This window comes from Diceros bicornis, chromosome 18, assembly GCF_020826845.1.
Source record: "Diceros bicornis minor isolate mBicDic1 chromosome 18, mDicBic1.mat.cur, whole genome shotgun sequence".
NCBI classification, from domain to species: Eukaryota; Metazoa; Chordata; class Mammalia; order Perissodactyla; family Rhinocerotidae; genus Diceros; species Diceros bicornis.
The window spans coordinates 39423229-39442369 of NC_080757.1; the positions used below are offsets into that span (position 1 = coordinate 39423229).

A 19141-nucleotide genomic window follows, 5' to 3' on the forward strand; every position below is an offset into this window, starting at 1 on the left:
ACAGATGAGTGGTGTGGTTCCACGCCTGGGAACCAAACCCGGGGCTGCCGAAACGGAGCGTGCCAAACTTTAACCGCTACGCCATCAGGCCTGGCTCCCACGTGTACTTTCAAGGGCAGATGTGACGGAGGGCATTCCAGACAGAGAGCACGGAAAGAATGATTACATAGAAGTGGAAAAGTATTACATAGAAGTGGGAGTAGTTCATTGTGGCTGAATTAAAGGATCAGTGGCTGAAATGATAAATTTGAAAAGGTAAATTGGAGACAGATTGTGGAAGGCTCAGAACACTTGGGTGGTTTGGATTTTATTCCAATGGGGAGCCACTGAAAAGTTTTTCTGAAGAGGGGAGAAAAATGATTTGAATGTTAGAAAAATAATAATTCCAATATTACAGTCATCAAGATGCGCTAATGTGAAATATTCCGGTTTTCTTTAAGTCTTTAAGTTTTTTCAAGTCACTTAAATGTATTTGCTGTTACCTTCAGACAATTTCCCATGTGTATTATCACTTACTCTTACCACAAGCACATATCAAAAAAAAAAAAAAGGCAGGTAGGTAGGGTAAATGGAATATCTGATGATGATTATGGCTCTGATCTCAATCTTAATGAGACTAAAGTGACTAACTCTTCCAGGAGGAGGAAAGCAGAGGGGAGCCACAGAACAAGAAGCAGGAAGGAGGAGGGAGAACAGAGAGAGCTGTGGGGGTGGCGGTGAGGAAAACTGAGCTGGAGACCACATTTTGTTGCTGCAGAAACCTTTGTCCTCTGTGAGACACTGTGAAGTGCTATTTGGATGTCATCTGTCCTGGTGGAGTCACCAGGGGAAGACAGCTCTTTTCTCAAGAAAACACACCCTTGAGAGAGAATGACTGCCCTTCTTCAAGGACATTTCTTCCACCAGCTTTCAATGACTAGACTCCTCCCTGTCCAAAGCCCCCATGTAGCACATGACATGCATCGCTGTGGGTGACCTCCAGGAGAAGGAAAGCCTTGGGCTGCAGCACTTCATGGACCGAGGTTCTGGCCCTGCTCTGTTACCTACCAGTTGTGTTTCTCCATCTTTCCCATCCTCCTTCCCTCCTTGGTAAGAGGACTTCACTGGGTGGTTCCTAGTATCTCTTAAAGCTCTAAAATGCTATGACTTTGTAATGCTCATACGATTATGGATTTCAGCCCTTTGGGAAGGGGTGGGAGAAGACACTTTTTACTCTTAGGTATTAAAACTGCTTCCTGTCGCTCTGTTAACCAAAGCAGACAATCTCTCATTAGTTACTTCACAGGGAGAACAGAACTGACGGTGTTTGTCGAAGTGTCAAAACCTCATTAACATGTTTACCGCGGGTGAGTGAGATCTTTTTTCATGTTCTTTTCAACATGAAAACTTCCTTTCATAAAGTAATACATAGAACTAAAAAAATAAGGAGATGCTATGGTAACCACTTTGGTCTGAATAACACATCTGTTTTTGAAGAAAGAATGAAAATTAGAAAAAGAAATATGCAGAAATGTAGTCATTTTCCTCCTCCCTCCAGGAAAGAAATCTGGCCTCTGTTTTGAGCCAAATATTTGAAGATGGCCTAGTTAGAAGTATAGTCAAAGAAGTTTATAACAAGAGAATAGGACTGAGAGAAAGGACAACCCCTAAAAGGGTTGGTGCTAAAAGTAAGGTCTTCTTGTCCTTTGAAAAGAACAACTAAGAATTACTTTGATGATGTTAAGATGCTGATTTCTAATGAATGTGGGTCAATTTATTTCCCATTTTACAGAAAGGGATACAAAATTTCTTGGAGAATTAGGAAAAAAATGATTTTATTTTTCTCTTACTTGGGCAACTTAATTTTACTCTTACTCTTCAAGAGAGGCATGTTTTTGTGTTGCTAAATGCATTTAGACTTAATCCAATCCGTCCTTCTTCCTCAGTTCATCTCTAATGGATAAAAAATGCTACCTACTGATAATTATCTCTAGCCTGCTGGGAAATTAACAGGCTGACCTGATGGTATAATTTCACCTTTCCCCTTACAGTTCAAGAGGTCAGGGAAGCCAATGTTGGTCTGAGTGCTGTGCAACTGTCAGTAAGGATTAAAGGGAGTGACTCATTCTTCCTTCACACTACCCATTGCCATTTCCCTGGCAGCTGAATCTTTTCAGAAAATGGTGCCTTGGAGAGGAAATGTAGGAGAGAGAAGAGACGAGGAGGGAAAACATTTGCCCCATATGTTTTATATCACTTCATCCCATACACTCCACAGTGTCATAATGTTTCTTTTTTTTCCCCCTTGACATTACTATTTTTTTTTTTAAAGTCATGGCGTCCCTGAACAAAGGGAAGCAGGAACTTTTTTTTTTTAATTCTTTTTTTTTTTAATAATTTTATTTATTTATTTATTTTTCCCCCAAAACCCCAGTAGATAGTTGTATGTCATAGTTGCACATCCTTCTAGTTGCTGTATGTGGGACACGGCCTCAGCATGGCTGGAGAAGCGGTGTGTTGGTGCGCGCCCAGGATCCGAACCCGGGCTGCCAACATCGGAGTGCGAGCACTTAACCGCTAAGCCACGGGGCCGGCCCGACATTACTATTTTTTTATCAAAAAGCTTGATTCAGTTAAATGATTCAAGGAGTTTCTTTTATTTAAAAATAATCTCTGAGACAAAGATTCAGGACATAAGCTAATGCTAGACTATTAAAACAGTCTTCAGGAACAAGAATATCAGGTGCAGCTGTCCCTCAGTATCCTTGGGCGATTGGCCCCAGGACTCCCATGGATAACAAAATCCCCGGATGCTCAAATCCCTTATACAAAATGGCATATTATTTGCATATAACCTACACATATCCTCCCATATACTTTAAATCATCTCTAGATTACTTATAATACCCAATACAATGTAAATTCTGTGTAAATAGTTGTTATATTGTATTGTTTAGGGAATAATGACAAGAAAAAAAAAGTCTGTACATTCAGTACAGACGCAACCATCGTAGGCCTTTCCATCCAAGGTTGGTTGAATCCTTGGATGCGGAACCCAGATACAGAGGGCCAACTGTATATGGCAGGAGCTCTATAACCATTTCATGATGAATAAATAGACATAAGAGCAAATAAACAAGTAGTAATGCCCTAAGTAAAATATATGAATGTTGAGCTAATGCAGTTGTTTTATAGATTCTCACATTTAACAACTTCCTAAAAAAACTAAAATATATGATATGGTTCATAAGATAAACAGCATATCTGTAAAACCTTGCAAAAAAAGTTATCTGAAGTTACACATATGGGCTTATAAACACAAAGTGGTATTCATAATTGCTGCCTTTTCTAATACGCCTCACAGACTTGTAGAATGATAGAGCTGGGAGGTACCTTCCTGATCACTTCATCACCTATGCAGTCTTCTCATTTCACAGATGAGTAAACAGAGGCCCAGAAAGGTTATGTGATTTGTCTAAACACACACAAGGTTAAGAAATGACTGAGGTAGAATCGGAATCTGGGTCTTTTGGCTTCTAAACCAGTGCTCTTCCTACTGCATTATATACCACAATTTACAAAAAAAATTCCCCCAGTTATTCAGGGCCCTAAGCCCTGAAGTTGCTACCTCAGCTCAAATCAAGAACTAATTCTGCTGGGTTTCCTGATTCTAGCACAGACAGAACATGATGGTCAGAAGATGAGAGAAATCAGCACCTACAAGATCAGCATCTCTCATGAGTCTGGAAACGGAGGGGTGAAAATCCTCTGGTCACAGTGGTAATATACAAATGGAATGGATCTCTGATGCAACAGGCAAATGGTATGGACTTGGACACATGAAACATGTTTTTAAATCCATGAAAATACCAAAGCAACTTATATGAAGTAGGCCTTCAGCTCAACAATAGGCTTAGGGCAGCTGTAAGAACAAGGTACCTCCTCTCATATTTTAGTTCTCTTAGACCAAAATGTATCTATCGACCATAACTGGACTGAAATTGTCACCTTACTTTTTTTCTTGCTCTTCTCTCCCCATGTCCCTTCCCACATCAGCTTCAGCCATTTCTAGAGTAAAACTTCCCCCAAATCAAATTAGACTCATAGCATAGAATAACAATCCAAGCCTTCTTTTGTACTCCAGTCAGACCGTCTTCACATAAGTAAAGCTCAAAAGATATGAGCAATGTTTTAAGATAATGTCTTGGAATCACAATTGGTCCACTGTGCCTAAACTCCATATGGAAGTCACTACATGCTCCCTGACATTTCTCACCAAGGAGAGGGAAGAGGGTAAGGAAGAGGGGGTCTCTAAACTGAAATGCACGGACTTTAGTCTGACCTAATTTATTCTTAAAGTGACTAAAATGGTACAAAAACTTTTCAGCTAATCAAAATAAAATAAATAAGCATAAACACCAAGCTAGGTAATTTTGAAATATATGGGTTCTTTCAATATATCTCTATAATATATATTCACATAAAATGTATACCTGTAAAAAAAAATTATCTAGACCAGAATAAAATTTAATCAGACTTAAAAACCAGGCAGGCACTTAATATCTGTAAAAGCTATTGAAAAGAATAAACACAAAAGGACTGAAGAAACCAACAGCAGCAAGTAGCTTTGGAAAAACAGACTGACAGGTTTCTAAAATATTATTGGCATTGAGGGAGGTCTATTTTCGTTTGATAACTATTTTTGTTTAACATCATCGACTTTCAATTTATAGCAAAATTGATACATTCAATTCAGCTGCCTACTTCACAAATACAAATCTATTTTAAATATCATGGTCACATTTATGTAAACATCTGGGAGAGTTCAGCAAAATCTCTCTGCCATTTGGCAGTCCTAACACTTTTCATGGATGTAATTATTTCTTAGCCATCTCATTCTGCTGTATTTTTTGACAATGTGAAAATCAATGGCATAAAAATTAATTCCAGTAAGACAAATGATTAAATCAAACCTTGTTATTTAAATCTATATTTTCCCAACCACTTTCTCTTAAAGCCCATACTCAATCAAATTCAAGAACATACGGCAAGACATTTTAGAGCATGAAAAAAGTTTGAGCATGATAACGGAACCAAGTTGTAAAATATAATTACAAAAGATTACAAAAATGCTATCTCAAACATCTTACTGGTGTAAATTGCATAAACTCTCTCATGCAACATTTGTCATTCAGAATAAAGAGGAAGGAACAGCATTTTTAACACCAACTCCATTTAGGGAATTGGATACCAAATACTCCCATCTTCAGTAGATTCTTTAATTAAAGTATTTTATTCTATTTGCTCTAGTTATCAAAATGAATCACAAAGAATAAAAGTGTACAATGGAAAACCAATTACCTTATTTTAACAGAGATTAATCTAGGAAGGGCCTGTGTAGTAAGCATCCTATGTTATCTCATTCAAACTATCTGCTAACAACAGCAGGAAAAAGGGTTGTATTCTTACCAATGAATTTCTGAGGCATTGAGCTTTTTCGTTTTGCCACATTGCTTGCTAATCTGTCCAGAACGAGAGCTCTTTCACTTCCCATCTCTGCTTTGATGTGTCTTGCCTCCGCACTTGCTGGTTTGGAAAAACGTAAAAAGAAAAGGGAAAAGAACACGTTGGTAAATGGGGAGAAAAGGAAATAAACTGGAAGGAAAAGTGTCAGAGGTCTGATGCACACTCTGTTGTTACCTGTTATTACTGCTCAGATTCTTGCCTGGGGTACCTGCTGGGGTCAGTGAAGCCAGCACCAGGGCACATTCAAATCTTGCAGTCTTATGCTGAGATGGGAAAGCCCGACCCATCCCCAACCAGTACCTTCATTAGCAAGAGGAAGTATTAAATAAACAGCCTGGACGTGGTTGGTTGCAAAAAGATAGATAGATGGAGATCTTCTAACCCCCGATCAGCCTTCTTTCTGATTCTGAGTAACTGCGTGTGACACCTGCAGACTGATATAATTCTTCTTAACAACTTTGAAAAAAAAGTATGGTGCCCCAGATTTACTGCTCTGTTTATGTTAATAGCACTTTTGAAAATAGATACACTTACCCAGATAGCAAGAAATCTACTCAGTGATTTGTGTATTGAAATTCTGAGTGGTTTTTTCTTTTTTTTCTTTTCCAGCATGCTCCTTTCAGTTCCTATCTTTTAAATTCTATTTCTCTGGGCTCTGCATTTTCTGTTTCATATGCTCTTCACATTTCAAAATTGTCTGTTAAAATTTCCCTGAGCAACACTTCTGTCTTGAAATTAAAGAGCAATTTGTATAATGCATCTTTATTATATTTCTAATGAAAAATGTGAATAAAAACTGCCTAAGATTATGGTCTAATTGTCAGTCCACAAATAGACTTTTAATTGGTCTAGGCCTGTGGTTCTCAGACCTGCCTGAACACTAGAATCACCTGAAGAACACGTAAGAAACACCTATGCCCAGGTCCCCCTTTGAGATCAATTAAATCAGGATCTCTAGGGTAGAGGTCTTGGCAACAGTATTTTTAAAGCTCTCCAGATGATTTTAAAATGCAGCCAGAATTGAGAACCACTAGAAGAATATATAAATAGTGCCAACGTCTAATCAACTAAATAGTAAATTGGAATAAATATAATATAGTTTACCCTGGTACAGTACCCAATAAGAGTTCATGTCTAAAGTTCAAAGAGATACCAGCAGCTCTAAATATAAGGCTTTAAATTTTAACACACAATGCTAGTCCAAGCTAGGCATCAGCAACCGTTTTCTGTAAAAGGCCAGATAGTAAATATTTTAAAATTTGTAGGACACGTATAGTCTCTGTTCCATATTCTTTGTTTTTCCTTCTGACCCACGACCCTTTAAAAATGTAAAAACCAGAGCCTGCCCGGTGGCGTAGCAGTTAAGTGCACATGCTCCTCTGCAGCGGCCTGGGGTGCGCGGGTTCGGATCCCAGGTGTGGACGGATGCACCACTTGTCAAGCCATGCTGTGGCAGTGTCCCATATAAAGTAGAGGAAGATGGGCACAGATGTTAGCCCAGGGACAATCTTCCTCAGCAAAAAAAGAGGAGGATTGGCACTGGATGTTAGCTCAGGGCTAATCTTCCTCACACATACACAAAAAAGTAAAAACCCCTGTACACAAACAGGCCACTGACTGCATTTGGCCTGAGGGTCATAGTTTGCTCACCCCTGCCCTAAACAAACATATTGTGATGCTACAAACATTTCCCTCTGTTTTATCATAAGCATTTTAGGAGGTCCAAACTAAAATGAAGTATCCATACATTTCTAATGTCTCTAAGGAAGAAAAAACTGAAATTAGTTTAAGGGACTAGAGTAGAAAGTAAGTGATGATTGCAGAATGGAATTTTTTTTTCCCCAAATATATACACAGGTTTAGGAATTGTCACTGCTCATGCTGTAGTTAAAGAGTTTTCTGTGTGAGGGGATTCTAATATATAGAAATAATGTCACAAATTCCATGGTCTCTCAGACATTCAATACCACAAATGGACATGCCCAGAGAGAAGAAAACTGGCCACCTTGGCAGTAAATGAGAGACAGAGAAAGACCTCCAGGCCAAGACTGTTAAGTATGGCCAGGGCGAGAGAACGAAAACCAAACTAGAAAAAGAGAATTCAAGATATTCAATATTTTTCATTTTATTAGTAGTACGTTTTTGGTTTTGTTTTTTAAAACTCTATGCCAGTCATTACACAATAAATTATAAAGCTCAGCGGTTTTTAAATTCAGGAATAAAATGAAACCTGGCTCCAATAATGAATAAATGAAGAAGAAGATGACAATGACCATATTTACTAGATTTTGTCAAAAATAATTCTATGTTCTAAAGAAATAAATCCCAGCCTCCAGTTTAAGCTATTAACAACACTGTTTGTCTAAATGAAAACAATAAGGGTCAGAATAAGGGACCTGGGCAGCTTTTGGGCTTGTGGTAAAGCACTGCAACTTTGGCTGACCAACCATTGTAAATAACTGGCACTTTAGTGACAGGACTCTGCTATTGAGCGAAGTGGGTCAAATTCTGTCCAGCACAGGGATAGGTTTAAATGACCAAACAGGAAACTATTATATATATATTATTTCCTTTCACACAAACCACCACCAGATGTGGCACTACCCAGAGCCCCAAGAGCAGAGAGATGAAAGACAAAGGCCTGGGATTTGAAATAAGTTCCTGAAGCTGTTATAAGGAGGCTTTTTCTTAGAAGCATCAGAGAGGCAGCTAAATTTGTGCTTTGGGAGCACTCATTCTGGTTCGAGCAACTTTGAGAGGATTAAATCCCGGTAAGTCTCCCCCCACCCCCATCCTGTATTTATTAGCAAAAAGATTTATAGTGAAATGAGAATGAAAAACAGTACTTTGGGAATTTTTAACTTTATCCCCATTTTACCGCTATTCTTACTAGTCTCGTGCCATCACTCCTCTAACGGCTCAGTCGTTACCCAGAGATTTGTCCATTCAGTCCCAACACTTAATGCAAGCATTATGCTGCTTGCCTAGTTTTCCCCCGTCTCTTGGCTGTTACTGTCTACATTTTACCTAAGTCACTATCAGTTCCCACAAGCAGCTTTCTCAGGACACATACTCAATATTCTCTATATTTGGGAGGACGCTAAAGTGGGGATACATTGACCTAAATAACGTAATTAGGGCATGTCACTAAATGGCAACCTTCTGAGATAACATCACCTTTCATCCCTGTTACTCACCAAGCTTGTCTTGACAGTCATTTCTAGATAATCTTACTCTGCAGATCAGTGACCAAATGCCTGACATTTAAAAAGATAAAATTCTGGAGTGTTCATGGATAGACAGATAATTTGAGGCATGGGCAGAGACTTTCCCATTACCACAACTCTGGTTAAGAGTGAAAGAAATCCTCTAAAACTCATCTAGAGGGCTCCATTCACCCACACCCTCTCCCTGGATTCCTCACTCAAAACATCGACTCCAAGATCACAACCCTCATTGTACATGTGAACACACTCCAGAGATTAAGTTAATCCTTACTGAGTTAACTATTTTCCGATTGGCAAGCTAGGCAAAGGTTAAAATTTCAATTGAATATGGTGCACTCTCATTTTCTTTCCCAAACTGTTAGTCTTTTGCCTCGCAATTGTTGGACAGCTGCTGCACAATGCCACTAAATGAGCACTCTTTAAAACACAAAGAAATGCTTTGGAGTTAGACAGTCTCTTTGGGATTACAAGGAGTTTAGGCAGTACACTGAAAAGAAAAAAAGGACTATTGACTTTTGGTCCTCTGCTTCAACTTTAAGACCCAACTGTCTATTTATACAGTCTAGACTTGTTATCTTGCCACATCATGTCTCAGAAATGTTAAGTGGAGGGAAACCAGTTTGGCAAGATAGTAAGGGAACAAGATAATGGGTTTAAATGACGAAATAGGAAATCCGTTCCTGGGTGGTGTTAGGCAGTTTAATGTTGCAAGGAGTGGGTGTGGGGAATATAGGATGGGGGCAAGGAACAATTTGCACAGTTGGTTCATGCATGAGCAAAGGAGGAGTAGGACTGTAATTCTGGATCAATTTCCCTTGAGGTCACTTGCCTACCATACAGTAGATATACCAATTTTCATTAGCAAAATGGTTTTAAAGACATGTTGAAAAAATAAATAAAACTAACAGGAAGTCATAATTACAGAATAGGTTACTACCTTTAATCTCTGCACAAGTCTTAACAGTTTCTCTGGTTTTTAGTTAACTGTTTCCATGATGCAATTTCTATCTCAGACAGATTACAGATTTAACTATGTAATTTGTTGTGTTTTTGTTTTTGTTCAAAATCCTTCATTAGATCTTAAAGTGTTAAATGGAGCTCAAATAAAAGGCATTGCTTCCTGTCTCTTCTATGGTGTGGTCAGTCAGTAGCTAATAGCGAGTGGAACAAAGGGATGTCATTGTGCAATAAGAATTGTCTAACAAGAGATTGCTATCAAAGACTGAGGCAGGTTCCAACAAAAAACTTACATAAAATTGTTGCCTTTTTGAGCAAGTAGAATGAATACTACCTGTGAGATGGTATCAATTTTTTAAAAGAATAATCTGTTGGGAAAATAGACTTTTAAAACATTTTTAACTTTTTCTTTGGACTGCTACTTGGTAAAAATATAAGTTTATTCTGGAACTCTCAGGCTTGTATTAGTCCAACTGAAACGATGATAATGAAGATTAAAGGTTTTGACTCCTAGATTCATAAATAAATATAATTATTCAATTACTTTAAAAATCTTGTTATTGCTAGAATTCATTGGCATACAAAAATATGTCCTGCTCCAAGTACTCATAATTTGTGTGAAATGAGGCTAAGTGAATCTCTATACCAGCTGTTAGTCTCTTTCTGGAATAAGGATCAAGCTAATGAGAAAATGAAATCCACGGTCTTCTATACTCATTCTTCTTTTCAGGTACACTCCATCAAGACAGCAGAATCGGACTATCTTGATGATGTCACTGGTGATGTCTGGTATAGAGAGTTGGACTGAAGTAGCAATAGCACATGTGTCTCTATTAGACCTTTGTGCTTGTTGGACTGTGAGATCTTCAAGGGTAGGGGCTTAACCTTCACTCATCTTTACAAACAGCTCTGACACAGAGCCTGGCACATAGAGAATCCAACAAATGCTGTCTGAAAAAAAGAAAATGATTAGCAAGGCTAATCAGAAGTCCTGTTGCCCAATATGGCATTCTTTTGCAGACTGGTCTCTAGTCTAAGGCCTTTTCATCTATTCTGCTTCCAAAGCCCTGCTTCCTGCTGGGGGCAGGTTTGTCCCAAGGCGTGGCTCTCACATGAGGCTGCATTTCAATTTACAGTAAGCACTTGATGAATAAGGGCTGCACCCACAGTAGGAAGGGAGCATCATCACTTCAAAAGCTAGGGATGAAGGGATAAGAAGATCTACCACTGGTGATACTATATTGGCCAGGCTCAGAATGGAACACTACGTCCAGACTGAGACTCTCAATTTTAAGAAGGAAAGAGAAACGGAAACCATATAGAGAGCAGTAGCAATAATTAAAGGATTAGCTTGTGTTAGATGAAACATTCTTTACATTTTGGATTTCAGGAAAACTCATGGGAACTATTTGAAAGAGTAATATATTGACTGACATGCAGTATTTACTATACTTGATTCAGCTGTAACTTTATGCATTTTGTAACCTGAAACCACCATTACAACATATTTGTTTTTAAAGAAAATCAAAACTTGCTGACTTAGTTAACCCTTTATTTTTTTGCTGAGACTTAAAGTATGCTACACGCATCTATCAAACCACCCTATGAAATGCAAATTAACTTAACTTCTGTATTTCAGCATTTCCTGAATCACCTTATACCACTGAAGATAGCGAAAATATTTCTTTTGATACTTTCCTAATTTGAAATTCCTAAAAAAAGTTATGGAGATGGGAAGTAAGGTGGTAAACTTACTTCAAAATCATTAATTAATTTTGAACTTACTGGTCATAGACGGCATTTACTGATTTTTCCCCCTACTTCCAGGAGTATCAAGACACACATTTATGCATATGTGTGTGTCTATTAGTCTGTGTGTTACTATATTTCTTTTGCTAACCAGATAATACCTTTAAACCTTTAAACCTTTAAAAAAATATAGCTAATCAAGCCATAGTTTCTCAAAGCAGAAAAAGTAGAAAAAACCCAAATGTCCATTAACTAATGAATGGATAAATAAAATGTGATAAATCCATATAATGAAATATTATTTGGCCATAAAAAGGAATGAAGTGCTGATACATGCTACCATGTGGATAAACCCTGAAAACATTATACTAAGTGAAAGAAGCCAGACATAAAAGGCCACATACTGTATGATTCTATTTACGTGAATGTTCAGAATAGGCAAATCCATAGAAATAGAAAGTAGATCAGGGGGCCGGCCTGGTGGTGTAGCAGTCAAGTTGGCACACTCCACTTCAGCGGCCCAGGGTTCGACAGTTTGGAGACTGGGCGCAGACCTACTCACTGCTCATCAAGCCATGCTGCTGAGATGGCTTCCCACATAGAAGAGCTACAACTCTACAACTGTGATACACAATTATGTACTGGGGCTTTGGGGAGAAAAAAGAAAAAGAGTAAGATTGGCAACAGATGTTAGCGCAGGGCCAATCTTTCTCAAAAAAAAAAAAAAAAAAGAAAGAAAGAAAGTACACTTGATCTTAGCCAAAAGGCCGAGAAGCGATTAAAAGAAAGAAAGTAGATCAGTGGTTTCCAGGGGCTGGAGAAACAGGGAATGGGGACTGACTGCTAATGGGTACAGGGTTTCTCTTGGAGGTGACGAAAATGTTATGGAATTAGATAGTGGTGATGGTTGTATAACTTTGTGAATATATTAAAAACGACTGAATTGCACACTAAAGGGTGAATTTTATGGTATGTGAATTATATCTCAATACATTTTAGAGAACAAAAAATATGGCTAATCATGAAAACAACGAAAGTTCTGGTGATTTTTAAGTCACTGGATATTTGATGAGTCTCAGTTTCCTCACCTCTAAAATGAGGAGGTAGGATTAGATGCCCTCTTTAGTCCTTCCAGCTTTACATATTAATGATTCTATTTGGAATATAATAGATTTACATAACCTGGGAATTTCTCACGGTAAGAGCCTGGTCTATTGTCTGAAATATGGAACTGCAAGTAAAGATGTCCAAGTGTTGCCTGAGTGACCTTAAGCATGTCACTTAAGATGTCAAAACCCAAGTTTTAGGGTTTCTTTTTTTTTTGTGAAAGACAGCAAACATTTCTCTTTAGAAATAAGGAGGAAATCCAACTCCTTGATAAAACCAAAGATGCCATCAGGATAAAAAGCAGAAGCATTGCAAACCAACGGAATTCAGTTGGCCAGCTCCTAACACCATAAAATAGGCTTTATCTAAAACAAAAGTTTCCTCTCACTCAAAACGGGTACAGTTAAACTACTCATGATTTCCACTCCATTTTTCCTGAGTTTCACATTATTTCTGTCATATTTTTATAATCTTTCTGCTCTAGAATATTCAAACTATTCAACCGCCACTACTTTTGTCGAACATCAAATCCCACGAGGATTTGTACTTATTCTAAATAAACAAGCAACTGGTTCAAGTAACCAAATAAAAACGTCAGACAACCCAAGCCGCAGAACCAGGCTGATGGTCAACGGGATGGGACAAAGGACAACTGCAGAGATGTGACACAGAAAAGTTTCAGGTTGTTTCAACTAAAGAATGAATAGGAAATAAAACACGATTGATATATAGAAAGACATCTAGTGTTTCAACCAACTGCCATGAGGTATATAATTCAAAATACTGAACAAAATATGAAATTCCCAAACCCAATTATAAGCATCACAATAAATCATATGAGTAGACAAGTATATGATTTTTGGGCCTTGTGCAAAGAAAATCATTGTGGTTTTAATTGATTCTGCCCTAGCTACCCCTCAAGCTCCTCTACCTTCAACTTTGCCATTTAAGTTAATGGCAACTGCATTCTTCATCACATCCCACGTCAATCTGTTAGGAAATCCTGTTGGCTCTATCTTTAAACGATATATAGAATTAGAACACATCTCACCACCTCTACCACAACCAAGACACAATCTTCTCCTATTTGAATTATTGCAATGGTTTTCTAACTGGAGGCCCCAGTTTCTTATCTTGCCCCAAATACAATCTATTCTCAATAGCAAGTAGAGTGATTCTTTTCAAATGAGAAGTCTAATCATGTCACCTCTCTGTTCAAAACTCTCTGAAGATTTCCAATTTCACTCAGAGTAAAAGACAGTCTTTACAACGGCCTATGAGGCCTGGTAAGACCTGGTTTCCCATTTCCTCATTGGCCTCATGTCCATTAATCTCTGCTCCAGCCACACGAGACTATTTACACTTCTTCAAACTCAAGCCTCAGGGCTTTTGCACTTGCTATTTCCTAGTTATCTGTAGGGCTCTCTCCTCATCCCTTTAAGTCTGTTAAAATGTCACCTCATTGAAACCTTCCCTGACTTACCCTCAGTCCCCAGTACCTGCTTTGTTTTTCTCAATAGCACTTACTATCTTTTAATGTACTGTATAAGTTACTTATTTACTTTGTTTATGGTCTGTCTTTCCTTTTTAAAATATAAACTCCATGAGGACAGTATTTTTGTCTTTTTATTTACTGTTGTAGTCCATCACCTAGAACAGTAGATGCTCACTAAATGTATGTGGAATGAGTGTTGCATGAACTCACCAGTCTCACCCAGGTCAGTGCTCTGAAGAAATGTACGGCAGCGCTCCTTGTGCTCCTCAAGGGAACTTCTCTGCTTGTAACTCCTTCCGCAAAACTCACATTTATAGGGTTTCTCAACTATAAGGAGAGCACAAGGGGCACTCAGTGACCCTCAGGGGTTACAGAACAAATGGTGTATTAGGGCTACTCTGTGAAAACTGTCCACAAGGAACGAGACTGTTGAGAGAAGCTAGAGTATTTGGATACTTTTGCATCTATATTACTTTTAAATTTAGTAAACTGAAATAAGGTTAAGGTCTACGATTGATTATTATGTTAGAGTGTTCTTCAAAAGGATAGCCTCCTTTCACAAATGAAAGGATTTAGATTTAATGATTATCACTGAGCATAGTGTTTTAGCTCCAGATCCAATCTTGTTTCTTTAGGGAAAAAAATAGGGCCTTTTTATTCTTCAAGGAGGTTAGTGTGGTTTAAGAATGAAATAGGAAGAGATCCCTTATTTTGTGACATTCATCTGGCTGTAAATAAAGAATGCTGCAGTTTGTGGCAGTTAGCCATTCACCGAGAAACTGATGGCCTTTTTAGAGCACTGGCATTTTTAGATAAATCTGGCTCATCCTTGCCAAGTGGCTACAGCAAAGCCTGGGCTAACTCAATAAAAACTGAGCTAACTGAGGATATTTCTGAATAATAGAAATAAGAATGAATTGAAAAAATGACTTCATCTTCATTTCTAAGATAAAGTAAAAGTTTCCTCAAAAGTTCATCCATACAATTCAGGCCCCCTTTATCCTCCCAACTCCTCCAAATGCTCTACTGCCTGAAATATGGAAGTAATAACTTCAACCTTGTGTGCAGGACTGGCTTTTCTGATTTGTTGATAAAGTATTCCCTATGAATTTGTCAGAGTTTTAGGGACTGAGATTTTTATTTTCTAATCCTCTTGCTCTGTTTAAAACAGAGCCTTTGGGACTTAAAGCACTAAAAGATCTGTATGGAATCCCAAATTAAAATAAATGCAGGTGTGCTAGGGCTAAAAATGTTAAGTTTCTGCATAAATTGGGGTCCTCTAGAATCTGTCTTAATAATGACTACTATTGTTGGATTGTACTTGAAAAAAGCAACAGAAGAGAACTATTCTAATTTTGGGGACCAAACTCAGCCTTAATTCATTATTTTGAACAATGAGCTGTAAAAGAAACCTTTCTTTGGCCACTTATGATCTCTCATGGTGGGTTTTGTTGGGGCTGACTTGTTTAATCCTTAGTCTCTGAATTGTGACCAGTTGCGGGTTGGGGCTGGGTTTTAGTCAAAGCAGTACGTGGATTAACAAAAAAACAAACCTTTTTTTTTCTCTCTTCAATTAAAATTTTGTCAGATAACATCAAGAACATGAGGTACCAAATTTGAAAATAAACTCAGTTTTATTTTTCTAGAGGGGAAATTCTAAATGTTGAAAAAAACTGTATTATCTCGCTTGGTTAAAATAAGGAGTAAAAACAGCAAGACAGAACCTAGCTTTTTATGAATTCTTACTGCTGCTCATCTTTTAGGGATTAAAAATAAATAGGCTGAGCAAGAAGAAAGTTGGGTTTAAGAAATTTAGCCCATCTATACCTGAAACTCATATAATGTTATATTGTCAATTACATTTCAATTTAAAAAAAAACAACAGAAATTTATCCCAGAATGGCCCCCAAAACCCCAAATTTGACCAGAATGGTCAAAAGTAACCCTCTAATAATGATTTATACCCAGTTTACAGTTTATATAATTTACAAACTGTACATCATTTGTTTGTCCAGACTTTTGAATGAAAAATGTGTGTGTGTGTGTTTTTAGGAAAATAATCTTTTAATAAAGTTTACCATAAGAAAATACTGATGGCTATAATTTCTTAGCAAAAATTTAAAAAAGCGTTTTTATAGGGCAGGTTCTCCCTAAGTGTGTTGTTCTCTAGGGGAGCAAGGATGGTAAGGAGATGATCATCCCCATTGAGCCAGACGGAGAGCAATTAATGCCTTAATGGAGTGTAATTAGCCCTAGAGGTCTCTGCTGTTGTAACCCTTCAGAACAGGAATGACAGATTAAAACCTCCATACTTAACTCTTTCTAGTTTCTGCAATGGGCACTGAGGAACACACGTTTACTAGATATGGAATGCTCATTGCTCTCACTTACCAGAATGTGTCCTAAGATGACCTGTGAGTGCATCTCTTCTCTGGCATGCGTAGTTGCAGAGGTGACACTTAAAAGGTTTTTCCCCTGTGTGCAGTTTAATGTGGCGGAGGAGGTTACCTTTCTGAGTAAAAGATGCCCCACACTGATTACACTGGAATGGGCGTTCACCTTTAAAAAGGACAAAAAGGAGATTTCTGATCACCGGCAAGTGGAGAAGCATATGCACAGATTAGATGCCTATGGCAAAAGCTCATCTTTTAGACAGTTTCTGTTCATACTGGGATGGGCTGGGAGCTGTATTTCAAGGCAAGCATAAGATTTACTTAATGGAATCTTCCCTCTAGAAGAGAAAAAGCACCCCCAAGCAAGGCTATTTTAGGTATCCTCTTGTCTTGGATCAGAGCAAAGAAACAAGAACAGCTCTAGAAGTGCTTTCTACATATAAGTTTTTACATTACTTAGCACTCCTTTTGAATATAATCTCAGTCTGAAAAAAGAGTCACAGACTCAAGTCCTAATAAAGTATTGAGGGCCAGAAATGCTTCTTTTTAAAGTCTTTATACCAGATGTCAGATGGAATCTATCGGGCTCAGTAGGACTATTGTATTTGCATGCATTTCTGTAGACTGCCTGTTTATTGTCTGAAGATAAATTTTTAAAAACTGGCCATAAAACTATATCCTTTCATTTACCAAATTTGAACCCAATACAATAAGGAGATCTGCTTTTTTAAAAGTTATGCAGAAATATATGAAAGATGCCTAAGAAGCAAATCGCACAATTCAACTCCCACTTATTAACTGAAAAAAAAAAAATCTGGCTGACCTAGAACACTGTGCTCTCTACAGTCATTTTTTATTCATAGTATTTGCAGTATGTTGCCAAATGCATGGTGAAGCAGGAATAAAAATCACTGGGTAAACGGAAATGCAAAGAAGAAGAGATACATGAGAATTATAGCAAAAATCAATGAAAGTAGTCAAAAGTCGTCCCAAATTCCACCACTTCATTTCTCACATGGCTGCATTAGGAGAGTTTTCAGAAGAATGGGTAAAGGAGACTATTTACCAGTATGGCTCCTCTTATGAACCATTAAGACATTGAAGCTAATGCAGGATAATCCACACACATCGCAGTTCATCTTGCCACTGGTTGGCCTGCTACTATCATACGAGACAACGTGTCTCTCCAACTTAACGTTTTCATATTCATTATATTCTCTTGAATAGCTGTAAGGAATTTCAGGCTCTTCTGCATTTCCCATGGGCTCTGGCTTTAAAACATTCTCATCCCTTTCACTGTATTCATCTTTCACTTTCATTGAATCATCTGCAGGGAGGAAAATGCAAGAAATGAACAATGATTGTATTTGGGGCTATCAAAGCAGCTCCAAGAGCAGAGACCCACAACTGACAATTAAATATCAAATGAAGCTAACATAATATTGTACATTTACAAAACAAGAAAACACCATTAGGATGATTACTCATTATTTGAATTCAGAACCACAGTCAGGGGAAAACACAGTCACACACACAAAAATAGATGACAGCGTTTTAGGCCATCCAGAAAATTAGAGATAATAGATTTTAGCTATGACTGCTCAAAGAAACCATGAAAAAAACATTTTGAACAACTGTTCTCCAGTACTGGGGTAAAGAAAGGTTCTCAGATCTAGTACCTTTTTGGTGGCTGCAGTTAAAAGGCAAGGTGATGTGCTCTTTGGTTTCATGAAGAAAAAACTGTTTTAATCCTTCAAATGTATCCAATTTAAGCCATTAAGATTGAGAGTTGACTAGTTAATATAGTTTTTCTGATTTTAAGCCATGCTTCGTCTCTTCTCCTTCCATGTATAGGAACTGTTAAAAGAGTCTTATCTCCCTCTATCTCGGAACTGATAAAGAGACAACATTGAATGTAGAGGAAGCTGGCAGTACCAATGAAATACTGTTGAGAAAGATAAAAGGAGAAGTAATTCTTTAAAATAACCTTCTAAGGAGTCACTTTCATTAACACAGGGAAATAGAGCTCAATCTAAGCAAGGGGAAGGGCACCTATAGGGAAGGATGAACTCAAGATCCTAGAATTACAGGACTGGATAGGAGAGAAGGGATTGGCTCAAGTGAGTTGGCTGACCAGGTACTATCTTAAAAAGAGTTACAACACTCTTAAGCTGAAGAACATAAGAAATGAAGAAGGCAAAATTAGGTACTGACACTAACAAAACCTAAACATTTGCCTGATGTAATAATAATAAACATTTGTAAGGAATTTTTCATATATAAAACATGCTGCATAAATGCTTACTTTTTCAAACATTCATTCTTAGAAATTGGAAGTTGTACTTCCCCATGAGGAATCACAAATCAATGGAATTTTAAGGGCTGGAAGGGAATTTAGAGATCATCTAATCCAGCCCTCTTTTTTTCCCTGTATAAGGAAATACAGGTACAGAGATGTTCTTGGTGATTTGTCTAAGGTTACACAGCCGATTAATAGCAGATGTGTGATTAGAATGCTGAACTTGGATTTGATCTCACACACTAGACATATAAAGTCTAAGTGGCTTCTTACTAACATATTCCACACTCTCCTACCAATGTGTAGCCGTTAAAAACCAAAACACTCTGAAAAAAAGATATTTGAAAAAACTACATCCCTTCCAAAAAACACCAGTAAGCGCAGCTCCTGTTGCCACATAGGAGGAAGT

The 19141-nt window shown here is 37.8% G+C and overlaps 1 protein-coding gene and 1 pseudogene across 1 annotated transcript in view; both read right to left on the reverse strand.

Annotated features, from left to right (window-relative positions):
* The window catches only part of IKZF3 (IKAROS family zinc finger 3), an 82309-nt gene that overhangs the window by 9765 nt on the left and 53403 nt on the right, over positions 1 to 19141 (reverse strand). The window contains 4 exon segments of the mRNA XM_058560887.1: positions 5449 to 5565; positions 14251 to 14367; positions 16432 to 16599; positions 17500 to 17760. Coding sequence (XP_058416870.1) covers positions 5449 to 5565; positions 14251 to 14367; positions 16432 to 16599; positions 17500 to 17760 — 663 coding nt within the window.
* On the reverse strand, positions 12124 to 12217 carry LOC131418016 (U2 spliceosomal RNA; annotated as a pseudogene).